Genomic DNA, 13,314 nt, shown 5'->3' with positions numbered 1-13,314 from the left:
AAATGAATCTGAAAAATTGCTCTACTATTGTCATTCAGTTTGTGTGCGCTCCCTGATGGTCTCCTCCTTCATCTTCTCAATCACTTATAGCTTTTCTATGTAATTATTTATTCTTTTACGGGTATTTCTAGTGCATGTCGGTGATTGCAGTGTTGAAATATTCTGGTTGTTTCTTCCCTTAAATTTCTCAATGGAGTTAGACAATTTGTCCAATTCGAATATAAATTTGGTGGAAATCTGTCCTTCTAGTCTATTCTTAGTTGCAGTGACTAGTGTCTCAATATGCAGAAGGCAGGGTAAGTCCATCGGAGCGAAGGACGAGACCCAAGGACGTGTATGTCATTATCGGCGGCGGTGGAAACTTACGGTTGACAGAATTTCTCCTTTTACAGGCCATAATTTATATATATTATTTTAAGACTAAGTTAGAGCCGCGGTGGGGGTGTGCGTGGAGCATGGCTTCCAGGACTTGGTAATTTGCAGGGTGAGGTAACGATAGAAGGCATTTTTTTCGATATTCGAATTCTGCAGCAATAATTGAGGTCTATTGAGTTCATATTTCTCGTGATTGCAATAAGGCTGCCCACTCAGTAGCGTCATTTGTGTCCAAAGAGAATGGCGCTTATAATTAGTTTGAGTTTGAGCCGGAGTGATTAACATTTCAATTTTTTAAGTATTCATAGTGGGTAAGATTATAATGGAGTTGGAGAAATAAGCCATGAATTTAACAGTATTCTAAATATTTTCTAATTTGGGAAAAAAAAAATTGTTTCAAAGTTACATAATCATAAGAGTTAAGTGAGAAGTTTGAAATTAAAAATAGAAGATGATTGTGTCAATTATAGAGACGCCTTTTAGATGTAAATAGATTTTTTTTTTATAATTTAAATTAAATAAAAATAAGGGATTTTGTCACAAAAGATCTTTTATATTTTGTAGATTCATAATTCTTGTTCTTTATGTTTCAATTCAATCAATTTCCACATCAACTATAACAGTAAAAAGAAACCACACTAACGCTCTTCAGCTTAAAACCAATTTCTATGTGGCACTGACATGGATTGGTAGCAAAAAGGTTACCGTCAAATTTGACAGTAGCTTCAAATATTTTTAATTAATTATTAAATGTTTTTAATTAATATTTGATTGATTTTATTATTATAATTAATGTTGAATGTTGACCGGTTTTGCTTATATCCTACCTCTCTCTTGTTTGCAATCAACGAAGGAAACTATGCCAAATAATTAATTAAATGTCATTAATTAAAATTTTATTGATTTGATTATTTATTTTATAATAAAATTTTAATTTAACATATTAGATGAAAAGTAAAATTCAAAAAATATTAAAATGTCACATAAATTGTTAAATTAAAATTTTACGTTCTAAAGTGCCTCACAACTAAGACCATCTTTGTTTGTGTCAAAGCAAGTCAAACACAGATAAAGAAGGATTTGGATCCTCTCCGGAGGAGGGGGTCCGAATCCTCCTAACTTAATAACATAAATCGTTGAATTTTGATCCAACGATTACAAATAATGGATTTCCTTTAAAAATTATAATAATTGTAACCGTTAGATCAAAATTCAACGATCCTTGTTATTGAATCGGTAAGATTCGTACCATCTGCTCCGAAGACGATCCAAACCTGACAAAGAAGTGAAGGGAGAATCCAAGTATTATCAGAACCAATCAAACTGAGCCTCCTATCGCCCCCCACATGTCTTACGTGGCATTATCAGAACCAATCAAACTGAGCCTCCTATCGCCCCCCACATGTCTTACGTGGCATTATCAGAACCAATCAAACTGAGCCTCCTATCCAAAACAAGAGAGACTGCCAATCAGAAGCCACGTGTCAGATACCCATTTAAACTCATAGATTTCACCGGATGAGATTACATCCCCTCAAATCCAGTTATATGGTCCAAAAGCTCGCTCGCTCGCTCGCTCACTCACTCTCCTTCCCAAAAGAGAGCTCCCAAATAACGTCGTGTTTTCGGTGGGAAAGCAAGCAAGCTAAAATGGCGGCAGAGATGGCTCTGGTAAAACCCCTCACGAAATTCAGCAATGGCGCCCCCAAATTCGGAAGCAACCCCGGCAGCCGCAAGACAAGAGCGTCTTCGATGCTGAGGATGTCGGTCAGGGCAGAGACGGCGGCAGCAGCGGCCAAAAAGACGCCCAAGAAGGCTCCGAAAACACCCCCAAAGGAGACCCTTTTGGCACCGAGATTCTACACGACGGACTTTGACGAGATGGAGACGCTGTTCAACACGGAGATCAACAAGAAGTTGAACGAGGCGGAGTTCGAGGCGCTGCTGCAGGAGTTCAAGACTGACTACAACCAGACACACTTCGTCAGGAACAAGGAGTTCAAGGAGGCTGCTGACAAACTGCAGGGCCCGCTGCGCCAGATCTTTGTCGAGTTCTTGGAGAGGTCCTGCACTGCTGAGTTCTCGGGCTTCCTTCTGTACAAAGAGCTCGGAAGAAGGCTCAAGGTTGGTCGGTTGGTTGATTGTCTTTCTTTCCAAAATTAAATATAGCTCATATCGAATAGTTTGAGTTTTGATTTGTGGTGATAGCAGATAATGAAAATGAATCTGTTGCAGAAAACAAATCCAGTGGTGGCAGAGATCTTCTCGCTCATGTCTCGGGATGAAGCTCGGCATGCTGGTTTTTTGAACAAGGGGCTGTCGGATTTCAATTTGGCCTTGGACTTGGGGTTTCTGACAAAGGCGAGGAAGTACACATTCTTCAAGCCAAAGTTCATCTTCTACGCAACTTACTTGTCCGAGAAGATTGGGTACTGGAGATACATTACCATCTACCGCCATCTCAAGGAGAACCCCGAGTACCAGTGTTACCCCATTTTCAACTACTTCGAGAACTGGTGCCAGGACGAGAACCGCCACGGAGATTTCTTCTCTGCTCTCATGAAGGCCCAACCCCAATTCCTCAATGACTGGAAGGCTAAACTCTGGTCCCGATTCTTCTGCTTGTCGGTAAGCAACCAATGAATGCATTGCGTAGATTGAGATGCGTCGCACCATTACTCAGTCTAACTCATCTTCTACCCATGGCAGGTGTATGTGACAATGTACCTCAACGATTGCCAGCGAACAGCTTTCTACGAAGGCATTGGCCTCAACACTAAAGAATTTGATATGCACGTTATCATTGAGGTCAGCCTGCACTAGCAATAACAATTCCTTTGCGTATACATTCCCGTTATCCAATGTCCTTATTGTTTCTAATGATCGTTTTGGGTTCCCTACGCAGACAAATCGCACTACAGCCAGAATTTTTCCAGCAGTGCTCGATGTTGAGAACCCAGAATTCAAAAGGAAACTGGACCGAATGGTGGAGATTAACCAGAAGCTGATTGCCGTCGGGGAGAGTGACGACATTCCCGTGGTGAAAAACTTGAAGAGGATACCGATAGTTGCTGCCTTGGCCTCTGAGCTTCTCGCCGCCTACTTAATGCCTCCCATTGAGTCCGGCTCCGTTGATTTTGCAGACTTTGAAACCCAGCTAGTCTACTGATCATTTTGTACGGCCTGCCCTTCCCTTCGAAACCAAGATGATATCGTTCATGTTTTGTTATGATACAACACATTGTTTGAGTGCACTTGCTTCATAACCTTTCATTTTCATTTGTAAAAATGGCTTCATAACCTTTCGTTAATATTCCTTGTATTTTATATTTTAACAAACCTCGATGCACGTAGGATAACTCGAAACAGATGATTTATGAATAGCGTTATAACAAGATCAAGGGAAACGTAACAAACCAGAGTATCCTCCAACGGACCGACGTAACTTGGGAGCAAGTCAATCCAGATTATCTTACATTGATTATATCCAAAAGCCCCATAATCGGAAAACCTGCAAATCTGTAAGTCATGAGGAGGGAAAATTAAATTTTAAAACAGTCGCAACTATTGAACGTTAAATTGCTATGAACACCATCCCTCGTAGATTTCTGCATTTATTGTAATCAGCAAGTCATTTACAACAATCAGGAACCGGAATTTTATTATGGGACAATGTCACTGTATGAACTCTCCTTTGCGAAAATCATCAAATCGACCAACTAGTGTAACTACATTAAGAAAAAACTGTGTACTCGCTCTCTGACTACCATAACTACCGAAACAAAAGATCCTTGACAAGATGCAAAAGCTGTAGCCAAACCCTGTCATTAAGGTCAAGTCGAAAATAGAATAAGAATGATAATCCAAAAAGAGAACGAATAACACGCCAAGAATTATACTAAACATGACAGCATGTGCACAAAATTAGGAGATGTCGGGGGGTTAACATAGGAGATATTTTTTTTCCAATATGTTCACAGTAGCATTTTGAAGAGTCTATTTCGTATCACCCAGCACCTAAACCCAGCATCAGTCAGACCACATTTAACAAAGTGCAAAACAGTTAGACATGTGATTTGTGGCATTTGATAAAACTTAGCTTAGAAATTGTCCACAATCCATATTTCATTACCCTTCCATTTGATAATCACGTTATCTGTTCTTTACGCTGAGAATAAAGCATCTGAACTGAATGGAAAGCTTGAATACTTTATGGTCTCTCGGCATACATTTTGTTATTGATTTAGAAGAACCAATTAACTCAAGGTGCAAGTTGACAACTCAAAATAATCATTTTTGGCAACAATCTGTCATCACCAATATGCTTCACGAGTACAAGGAGCTAAAGCTAGATGTCAAAAGTGTAAGAATCCTAGGCCCCCCAAAAAGAAATTGATTAAAATGATGCAATATGGAAATGAAATAAAAGGTACAAACCTTTATGCTTGTAAAACAGGCGATGTGGTTTTAGGATTTGTTATTTCCGCAATTGACTTCCTCATTTGCTCCATCAAAGGAAGTGGTGCTATGGCCAGATGCTCCCAATTCATCTCCCGGAGGTAAGCTTTGCACAGAATAGTTCACTGCATCCCTTGTAGCAACACTTTCTGTAATTTTATCTTCATCTACTGAGTATTGCACAGATTCTTTTACTTCTGGCTGAATGGGAAAAAGGGGGTCAAAAGCAGGTCTGCGTTGTTCTCCTGCATCCTTCAAATCATCCTCCAAATCATCGTAGTCAAAATTCCGCAAAATGTTTGGAAGTGAAAAACCATTGTCCTCTGCAAGCCTAGTTCCCATTTCAATATCTATTTTCTCCTTTGAACTCATAATACCATCCCCATTATTTGGAGTCCCAGATCCTGCAATCATCTCTTCATCCATCTCAATGAATGAACGGAATCTATTCATTGAAGGAGGGATTTTGGAGAAAAAAACTTCTTTGACATTCCAAATCATTCCTTTGTTATATGGGTTCTCCTTCTTATCATATCGGTACCGAAAGTTTTCATATGTTGTCTGTAACAAAACATGAATCACAGAACTAAAGTTAGATACAAATAGTCATAAAAATATTGCACATTCCTAATATACTAAATGAAAATTGCACATGTAATTCACTCCATGATGCCAGTAGACTACACTTGTTATTAACCAATCAAGCAATTTGCCGACACAGATTCAATGATACAGACGGAAAAAAAAATTGAAATTTTTTGTTTCATTCCATCAATCAGAAAGAAAATTTTGTTAGACAATAATTCCCTACTTATTAAAACTATGTTGTTTGATTATTACAACATTGTTTTAAAATCTTAGTGCTTGTTTGAATGTGCTTTTAAAATGACTGAAAATGTTATTGGAACCAATCCTTAGTAAAAATGCAAGTAAATTCTGGAAAAGCACTTAAAGTGCTTCCTGGAAGAAGCACATAACTGGTGCTTCTTGCAAAACGCATAGTGCTTTTGGAACCAAAAGTCATTTTCTCTAGAAGCGCTTTTAGTCATTTTAAAAATACATTTTAACAATACATGCAAGTTTGGCCAAATGCCATCGGCTAATATTTCCATAGGTAAGAAATCTTAGAGTGACAGAAAACCACTCAAGTTATATAATTTTAATCTTTAGCTTCAGTAAAGTTACCTGGTTTGTGCATATCAAGTAGGAATGGAAGAGTGTAAGGCCACCAACAAACCAGATAGCAATGAAACAGTATGTTAAAAGGAAATCCGACACAACGTCTTTCGAAAAAGCTCTTCTGCCTCCTGTTTTAACTATGTTTATCCAAGAGAAGACAAAAACATATATACACAGTATGGTTGAGGTTGATATGAACATGAAGAAAAACCGATAGTTACGCTGCAATCAAACATATAAGAGGACAGTTACTTTCTTAGCAGAGAGAAGAATGAAAATTATGTAAAGATTTGGGCACCAAACAAATTGCAACCATCCAACTTGATATTCAAAATAAGTTTATTCACTTATAATTGCTTCAAAACAAATTACTTGTGTTTAAATTGCAACCATCCAACTTGATATTCAAAATAAGTTTATTCAATTATAATTGCTTCAAAACAAATTACTTGTGTTTCACATGCTTGCAATATTCATGTTAAACATTGGACGACTGACTTGGAGACCTCAAGGACATTGTCAATAAAGAAAGAATTGGGCCATATTTCAGGGGATACATTATAGCTGGTAAACTTATCTATAAAATACCATTATGTTCGAAAGAGCAACTCACTAGCAAAATTATCAAGGAGATGAGCAATGCATCCCAAAGCAAAGATATAGTATACGTAAGAATACCACATCTTACCTTCAAGCTTCAACACAATAACTTTATAAGTGGGATCCCTTTAGGAACTACTCCAGCATTTAGAAACAACTATTTTCTAAAGATACAGGAAATCCCATGCCCTGCATAAGAAGACCCAAGTCCTAGCAGCCTAACTCAATGATGGTTTAACATAGATACTGCATAACCAAATGGTTGGAGCTGCATTATAACGAAAGAAGCAACTTGGAAAGAGCATGAAGATGCAAAAGCCCATGTACCCAATAGCAGCTCTATAGATATTCCAAACACCCACCAAATTTGAAGACTACTAGAGGATAATGTACTTCCTGAGAATCCCTCAACTAAGTTCATAGTTAATAATTCTTGATTCCACCCAATGGGCCAACACAATCCCGTATATTACAATTATAGTAACTGGCCGATTCTGCATTCCAAATTTGAGTGTTCAAACTTCAAATAATAAAGAAACCAGGACTATCAAATTATTATTCTCATTTTGAACTTCAACACTGTTAGTATATAATAGATAACTCTTCTCAGCAAAGTTTCAAGACCATCTAAGTACAACTTTGAAAAGATATATAGTGATGTAAGTGCCGATAAATAAAACCCAAGATATATTGAGATAGCTCAACTAGACAGGTACAACACTGCAGTTCAATGTATTAAAAGGCGAAGGCGTAGGCGAGGTGTCCCATGGATAGCCCCGCCTAGGTCTGAGGCATGAGGCGAAGCCTCACAATACCTAAAATTTTAATATATATTGCATATATAATTATATTTTATAGATATACTTTGTAAAACAAATATAATTATAACTAAATCAAAGATAATATCATCTTCTTCATTACTAAGTCTAGTTGTACTTAGAAACTATGTCATAAAGTCTTAAAATTTTGTAATTATTTATTTTATTGTAAGCAATTATGCAGAACTTTAAGAGAAATAAGGGTGAGCGGCCACAATTATAGGGAATTTCAAGGAAAATAAAGGCTGAATGTCACAATTATAGGGAAATTCAAAAGGAAATAAAGGTTGAGTGGAGAAATTATAGCGAATTTAAATGAAATAAAGGCTGAGTGGAGAAATTATAGGGAATTTGAAAGGAAATAAAAGCTTAGTGGAGCAATTATTATAGGGAATTTAAAGGAAAACAAAGGAAGAGTTAGAGTTGGAGTTAGACTTTGTCATTTGGAGAGAGAAACTCTCTCTTTCTTCTTCATTTAAACTAGAACATATCCTGCATTTTAGAAACATACATGAATTTTGAAGGGAAAAAACGCCCAAGTTGAACGCCTGGGCGTGCCCCAACGCCGCCCTACGCCCACCCCCACAAAACAGAGGCGAAAATCCAGCCGCCCAGCTTTCAAGGCCGCCTAGGGGCGGCCCAAGGCAAGTTTTTTAAAACACTGAGTTAAATACACAATTTTTCAGCTTTTTCCAGTAGCAATTCATGACAGATCATATCTTTTGGTCTTTGATAAATTATATTTACTATAGTAAGCCAATCAAGTTCAGAAGAGTTAACAATATTCCAATTTCTAATCACAGGTGGCATAAACAGGGAAAGGTACACTGACAAGTTGATGACTTACAATTCCAATGCACTGACCAACCCATGGACAGTGATGATCGAATCTCTGAACACAATTGTTGCAGATAGAACAGTGAGATACGCGGGGAGGGCGATAAAGAAAACAAGTATCGCAATACTTCACTTTTACTGTGTGACCATTTACAACGACATCTTTTGTTCGAGGTAGTTTCAAATGAGGAGTTCTTTCATTAACCCACTCCATGGATGGGGTAGCTAGATCAAATGCTTCATCTGATTCTGGAGGCCTTGAATTTCGAGGGATTATTCCAGGATCCCTCCCAGAAGTCAAGAAGAGAAAGGTTAAATCCTGCACAGAAATGAGATAAATGTCAGACATGTTTAAAAATGCTAGAAGAATCAGAATTGTAAGAATAGAGTGTTAAATTAGTTTATCATGTGACTAAAACCATTTAGTCATTATCAAGATAATGCTGTCATTGGAATGCAATACAAGTGTCTGCTGGCTCAGATCCACGACCACAACAAAGGGGAAAGAGATTCCATGTACCAGAAATTTTAACAAGTTAACATGCAACATGCAAAAAACTGATATTGTACATGTAATAGATAAGAATCCACAATACAAAAGAAAGAAAACACATTCCAAGGCTGATTCGAAAATTGGAGGTCTTCTGTTATCATTTGAGGATTAGGTACTTCTTGCTTATAAGTTTCTCTTTCAAATTTTAGTGCATTGTCTAAGGAGATAATCTTGCATGATGTAATCCATTAAAAGCTTTGAACTTAATAATCTAATTAACCATATCCTTGATAACATCGTTGGTGCTTCTCTTCCAAGTGTGATATACTTTCATCCTTCAATAGTTGAAGTTTATATTGACTCAGACTGGATTATTTAGTAGTTTTAAAGATGGAGGCAGAAAAAACAATGGTAAAAGTATTGAGCCATCAAATGTCAGCGTGCAGTTTTGATTGTATAGATTGCCATCAAATAAAAATCAAAACTCATACTTCCTTTGCAAGACCCAGGTTTCACAGGACAGTCGCGAGTAATGTCATTTCTAGTGAAATGGAGGACAATGTAAATAGTTGTTCAGTATTTAATCATTTTGATGATTTTGATGTTGTAATAATTGCTTTCCCTTTACCTTCAAGACTGAAGCTATCCTATGGATGTTTCTATTAATTCAAACTTAAGAATTTGAGTTTCAAAAATGACTTGGCCAAATTTGGTAAACTAATAAAGTTGTAAGCTATCTCATAAGAAATAGTGAAATAGTGAAATAGGTGACGCAAATAGCCATACTAATTGCTGATAGAAAAATAATAATAATAAATAATAAATAATAACATACTTACCAAAATTGTAAGGAGTGAGCCAATAGCTAATACAGGAAGCCATAAATTGTCATTCTTGTGATTCCCATTTTTTATTTTAAAATAAACCTTCAAACAGAAGGCAACTGCTGGGCCGGCTACAAGGAGTGTAGACAGAAGAAGAGATGCCACATCAGGACCAAAAATTAATCTCCCGCCACAGAAAAACTTCTGATAAAACCAATAAAAATTCCCATCAGTGCAAGTACACCAAACTGGATTGGAGTTTTAGCAATATTCCACCAGTCATACTACTGGCATATCATAAACCGAAAGAATAGTCCATAAAATATTCTGTTAGGAAAGTATTTCAAGTAATGATCAATTGTGCCACATCAAGTAGTGAACAATAAATTCAATATTATACAACTTGAAATAATACGTGCATTCATATATCCACAGATATAAAGGAAAAGGAGTAAAATATGCAGCATGATACGATAAATACAAGTAATTTGAATGTGTTTAGATTTAAATTTAGTTTTTCTTGTTCTTCATTGATATAGAGGTACAACAAATCAATTCCACAAGCCATATTTTCTTCTGAATACATTTTTCAAAGGCTACTGATGAATCATATATGACACTACAATCAATCAACAATTGGTTGCAGAGGTAGGTTCTAAATTTGGGGCACAGTTTAAGGCCTTGTTTTGTCTCTAGGACTGAATTGGAATGGATAACCAATTATATTGAAGGTATGTTAAAGAACAAAATGAAAAATTATGTCCAACTTGAAGGTGGAAGACGGATTAATTATTAAGGAAACTTATCCCTTAGAATCCCCCTAAGAACGGAGGATTAGAAGGGACAAGTTCTCTTCACGGCTAATTTCCCTCAAAATGAAATATCATTCGCCTCTACCTTTAATATACCTTGAATTTTATAGTTATCCAATCCAATCCAATCATAGAGACCAAACAAGGTCTAAAAGTATAGGATCTCTATATAGGTTCCAAAGGTGTCGAGAAATTGGAGGGGGCCAAGGGCATCTCCAGGGATATGAATAGCTCCGCCCCTGCTACCATATTATATTATACATATCTTTATCTATTTCTCAGTACATATGTAGCTGGTGGGCAAATTCTTGCTCGGAAAGTAAGCACACTAGGGAAAACACATGATGAAAGAAAGTAAATACACAACCGTATTAACATGAACTCGAAACCCTGGACCTTGACCGAGAAGATATCTCTTTAATCAAGTAAAAGTAGTGTAGCTAGAGAAAGGGAGTATCTTAAGGGAAAGCAACAGCTGCAACTCAAATTTAAAGAAAAAAGCACACAAAAAGAAAGAGGAAATGAAAATCAATCACAGAGGGAATTACCATAAAGTCATAATCTCATCATCTTCTTTCAAATTGGAACAAAACAAGGAACACGAAATGATAAAGCAATTGAATTGATGTTGATCAAAAAGCAGTCAAAAGTGAAAAAAAAAAGTGAACACAATTGAGAGAGAGAGAGAGAGAAGGAGAGAGAAGGAGAGAGAGGGAGAGAGAGAAACTCACATTGCTTCCTTTCCAAACTTGGTAGAGCCTACTGGGTTTATTCTGTGCCATACCCAGCCGCCCAGAAATGTTGTGTTCTCTCAACTCCAACACCCTCCTACCTCCATCACAAATTCCACTTCCTTCCCTCCACTACAAAATCAACAGCACCAGAAGAGAGAAACCCCACCAAGGAAAACCAATTTCTTTAAACAATCATGGACATGCAAATGAGCAGTTGAGGAGTGAGAGAGAGAGGGAGGAGAGAGAGGTTTTGGGTTTGGGATGAAATTCAAAACCAGCTGTCTGGGTTCTGAGACGGATTGTACCAAGAGAAAGGAGCAAAGATTCTATCTCTCCCTCCCTCCGTCTCTTTCTCTCTCTAACTTCTCCTCCCTAACAGGCTGCCAACGATGACATCCAGGCGGATCTTCCGATATTCTCGCGGCTTTTACGCGCTTAACCAACATTTTTTTCATTTCTTTCCTTTTCTTTCAAACTTTTTTATTTTTATTATTAAAAATTAATCACAATTTATTTTGTTTTGCGTTTCTACACAACGAGTGCTCAGCCGGTACACCGGGCCAAACAACGTGCTGTCACAACCTATTCCTTTTCTTCTTCTTTTTTATTTTTTATTTTTTATTTTTTATTTTTTATATTTTTAATCCTGGTCGTGCATTACAATATTCTTGTTTGTGATTTTTGTTTGTTTTTCTGCTGAAATTACTAGTTGGTCACATTTTTTTTTTTAAAAGATACTTACTCATGAATATCTTACAGATTTATTTTTTTTTTATTTTGACTTAATAATATTTCAACACATATTTTATTATTTTAAAAAATAGGATTATGTACTTAAAATTAAACAACCTTCTAGTCATTCCAAATTGATATCAACATTTTTAAACATTCTAAATAAATATCCAACCTATTAAAAATATAAAATATATTAAGCCTAGTTAAATTTCTGTGAAATTAACTATAACTTACTTTGTCTCCAAAATCATAAAAAGTCATGGAAGCATAGCTTCAACCAACCACCCTATCACGCCATCACCTTCAAACCCAATGCATAACCACCAACTCCATTCTACAACTCAAGCCGCCAATGTGGAAGCAAAAAATAGTCTCAAAAATCCTAAAGGTGACATGTGGACTTTTAGCTAAGAAATACGAGATTGCCTTTATTAAATGAGCAAGGCATGCCACGCGCAGCTCAGCTTCCTAAGACATGCAGGCAACAAACTACGACTACTTTGAGCTCCACTGTACATGGAAAATTTCAAAGGAAAAACCTATCATTAAATACATTCCTAATTGAAGACAAACCATATCAAGTAAGCAATCTCAATCACCTTTATTCAAGGATATTTACTATTATTTCCAAGATATTATTTACAAAATATTTTTGGAATATTCTCACCAAAATCAACCCTAATGGCCGGCCACCTCCTCTATAAATACCCTATTTCTCCATAAAAAATGGTAGAGTTTTTCTATACACAGAAAACCCTAAAGACTCACTCTTTTCAGAGAGACTAATGATAGGAGCATATTTATGCTACTTTGATATGTTGTTTCCTTGCATTTAGTTAGCTAATTACTACTTAATAAGTGTTTTAAGCTATTTTCGTGTGTTTGTAGGTCCTAATGGCAAAGTTGGCAAGAAAAGGCAATTTTGAGCCTTTTGGAGCAGTTTTGGGCATGGAATGGATAGCTTGTATATGGAGCAAGGTGGATGGACAAATTTGGAGTCAAAAGAGGCTAGGAACATGCTACAAATTTGAAGAAACAAGTTCAAGACAAAGAAGATAAGGAAAGAACAAGAAATATGGAACGTTATCCTAACAACCTTATCTTATCCAAACCTTATCCTATCTTATCCTAACCTAATCTTGTTCTACCTTATTTCCAACTGCAAGGGGACCTAAATATATGGCTCTAGAACACCTTATCTGTTCCTAAAAGGGTGCCGCACCCTTCCCCCTTTATTCCTTCTAGAAGTACCAAAAATCTGCCACAAAATACATAGTTTCTAGAAGCCCTAATTTCTGGCGAATTTCCCTAACATTTTCCCTCTTGATTTCTGAATTGAATTGGCCTTATTCCTTGTGGATTTGGATTGTGCAAACCCTTTTCAGAAATTAAATAGGTTTTGACCCTTTTCTTGAGGCCCAAGCCTTATCTCGCACCCTAGTCCTTCTC

The 13,314-nt window shown here is 36.7% G+C and overlaps 2 protein-coding genes across 3 annotated transcripts; one reads left to right on the top strand and one right to left on the bottom strand.

Annotated features, from left to right (window-relative positions):
* Positions 1-1,906: 1,906 nt before the first annotated feature.
* Positions 1,907-3,686, top strand: LOC137745924 (magnesium-protoporphyrin IX monomethyl ester [oxidative] cyclase, chloroplastic). Its single transcript, XM_068485955.2, has 4 exons — positions 1,907-2,499; positions 2,611-3,003; positions 3,085-3,183; positions 3,281-3,686. Exons 1-4 carry the CDS (start codon positions 1,924-1,926, stop codon positions 3,542-3,544), a joined length of 1,332 nt encoding a protein of 443 aa, XP_068342056.2. The 5' UTR covers positions 1,907-1,923; the 3' UTR covers positions 3,545-3,686.
* On the bottom strand, positions 1,959-11,593 carry LOC137745923 (putative protein S-acyltransferase 4). 2 transcript variants are annotated; one of them, XM_088681201.1, is made up of 6 exons: positions 11,128-11,567; positions 9,600-9,788; positions 8,278-8,586; positions 6,019-6,234; positions 4,813-5,394; positions 1,959-3,894 (listed from the first exon to the last, which is right to left on the bottom strand). In XM_088681201.1, exons 1-5 carry the CDS (start codon positions 11,176-11,178, stop codon positions 4,843-4,845), a joined length of 1,317 nt encoding a protein of 438 aa, XP_088537327.1. In that variant the 5' UTR covers positions 11,179-11,567; the 3' UTR covers positions 1,959-3,894; positions 4,813-4,842. The 2 variants fall into 2 exon arrangements, with proteins under 2 accessions (XP_088537327.1, XP_068342055.2); XM_068485954.2 differs by lacking the exon at positions 1,959-3,894 and adding an exon at positions 3,955-4,196 and having other exon boundaries at positions 11,128-11,593.
* Between the last annotated feature and the right edge of the window lie 1,721 nt (positions 11,594-13,314).

The sequence above is a fragment of the Pyrus communis genome, chromosome 12 (assembly GCF_041283825.1).
Source record: "Pyrus communis isolate YQ-2024b chromosome 12, ASM4128382v1, whole genome shotgun sequence".
In the NCBI taxonomy this organism is placed as follows: Eukaryota; Viridiplantae; Streptophyta; class Magnoliopsida; order Rosales; family Rosaceae; genus Pyrus; species Pyrus communis.
This window is presented reverse-complemented; position numbering and strand designations above follow the sequence as displayed.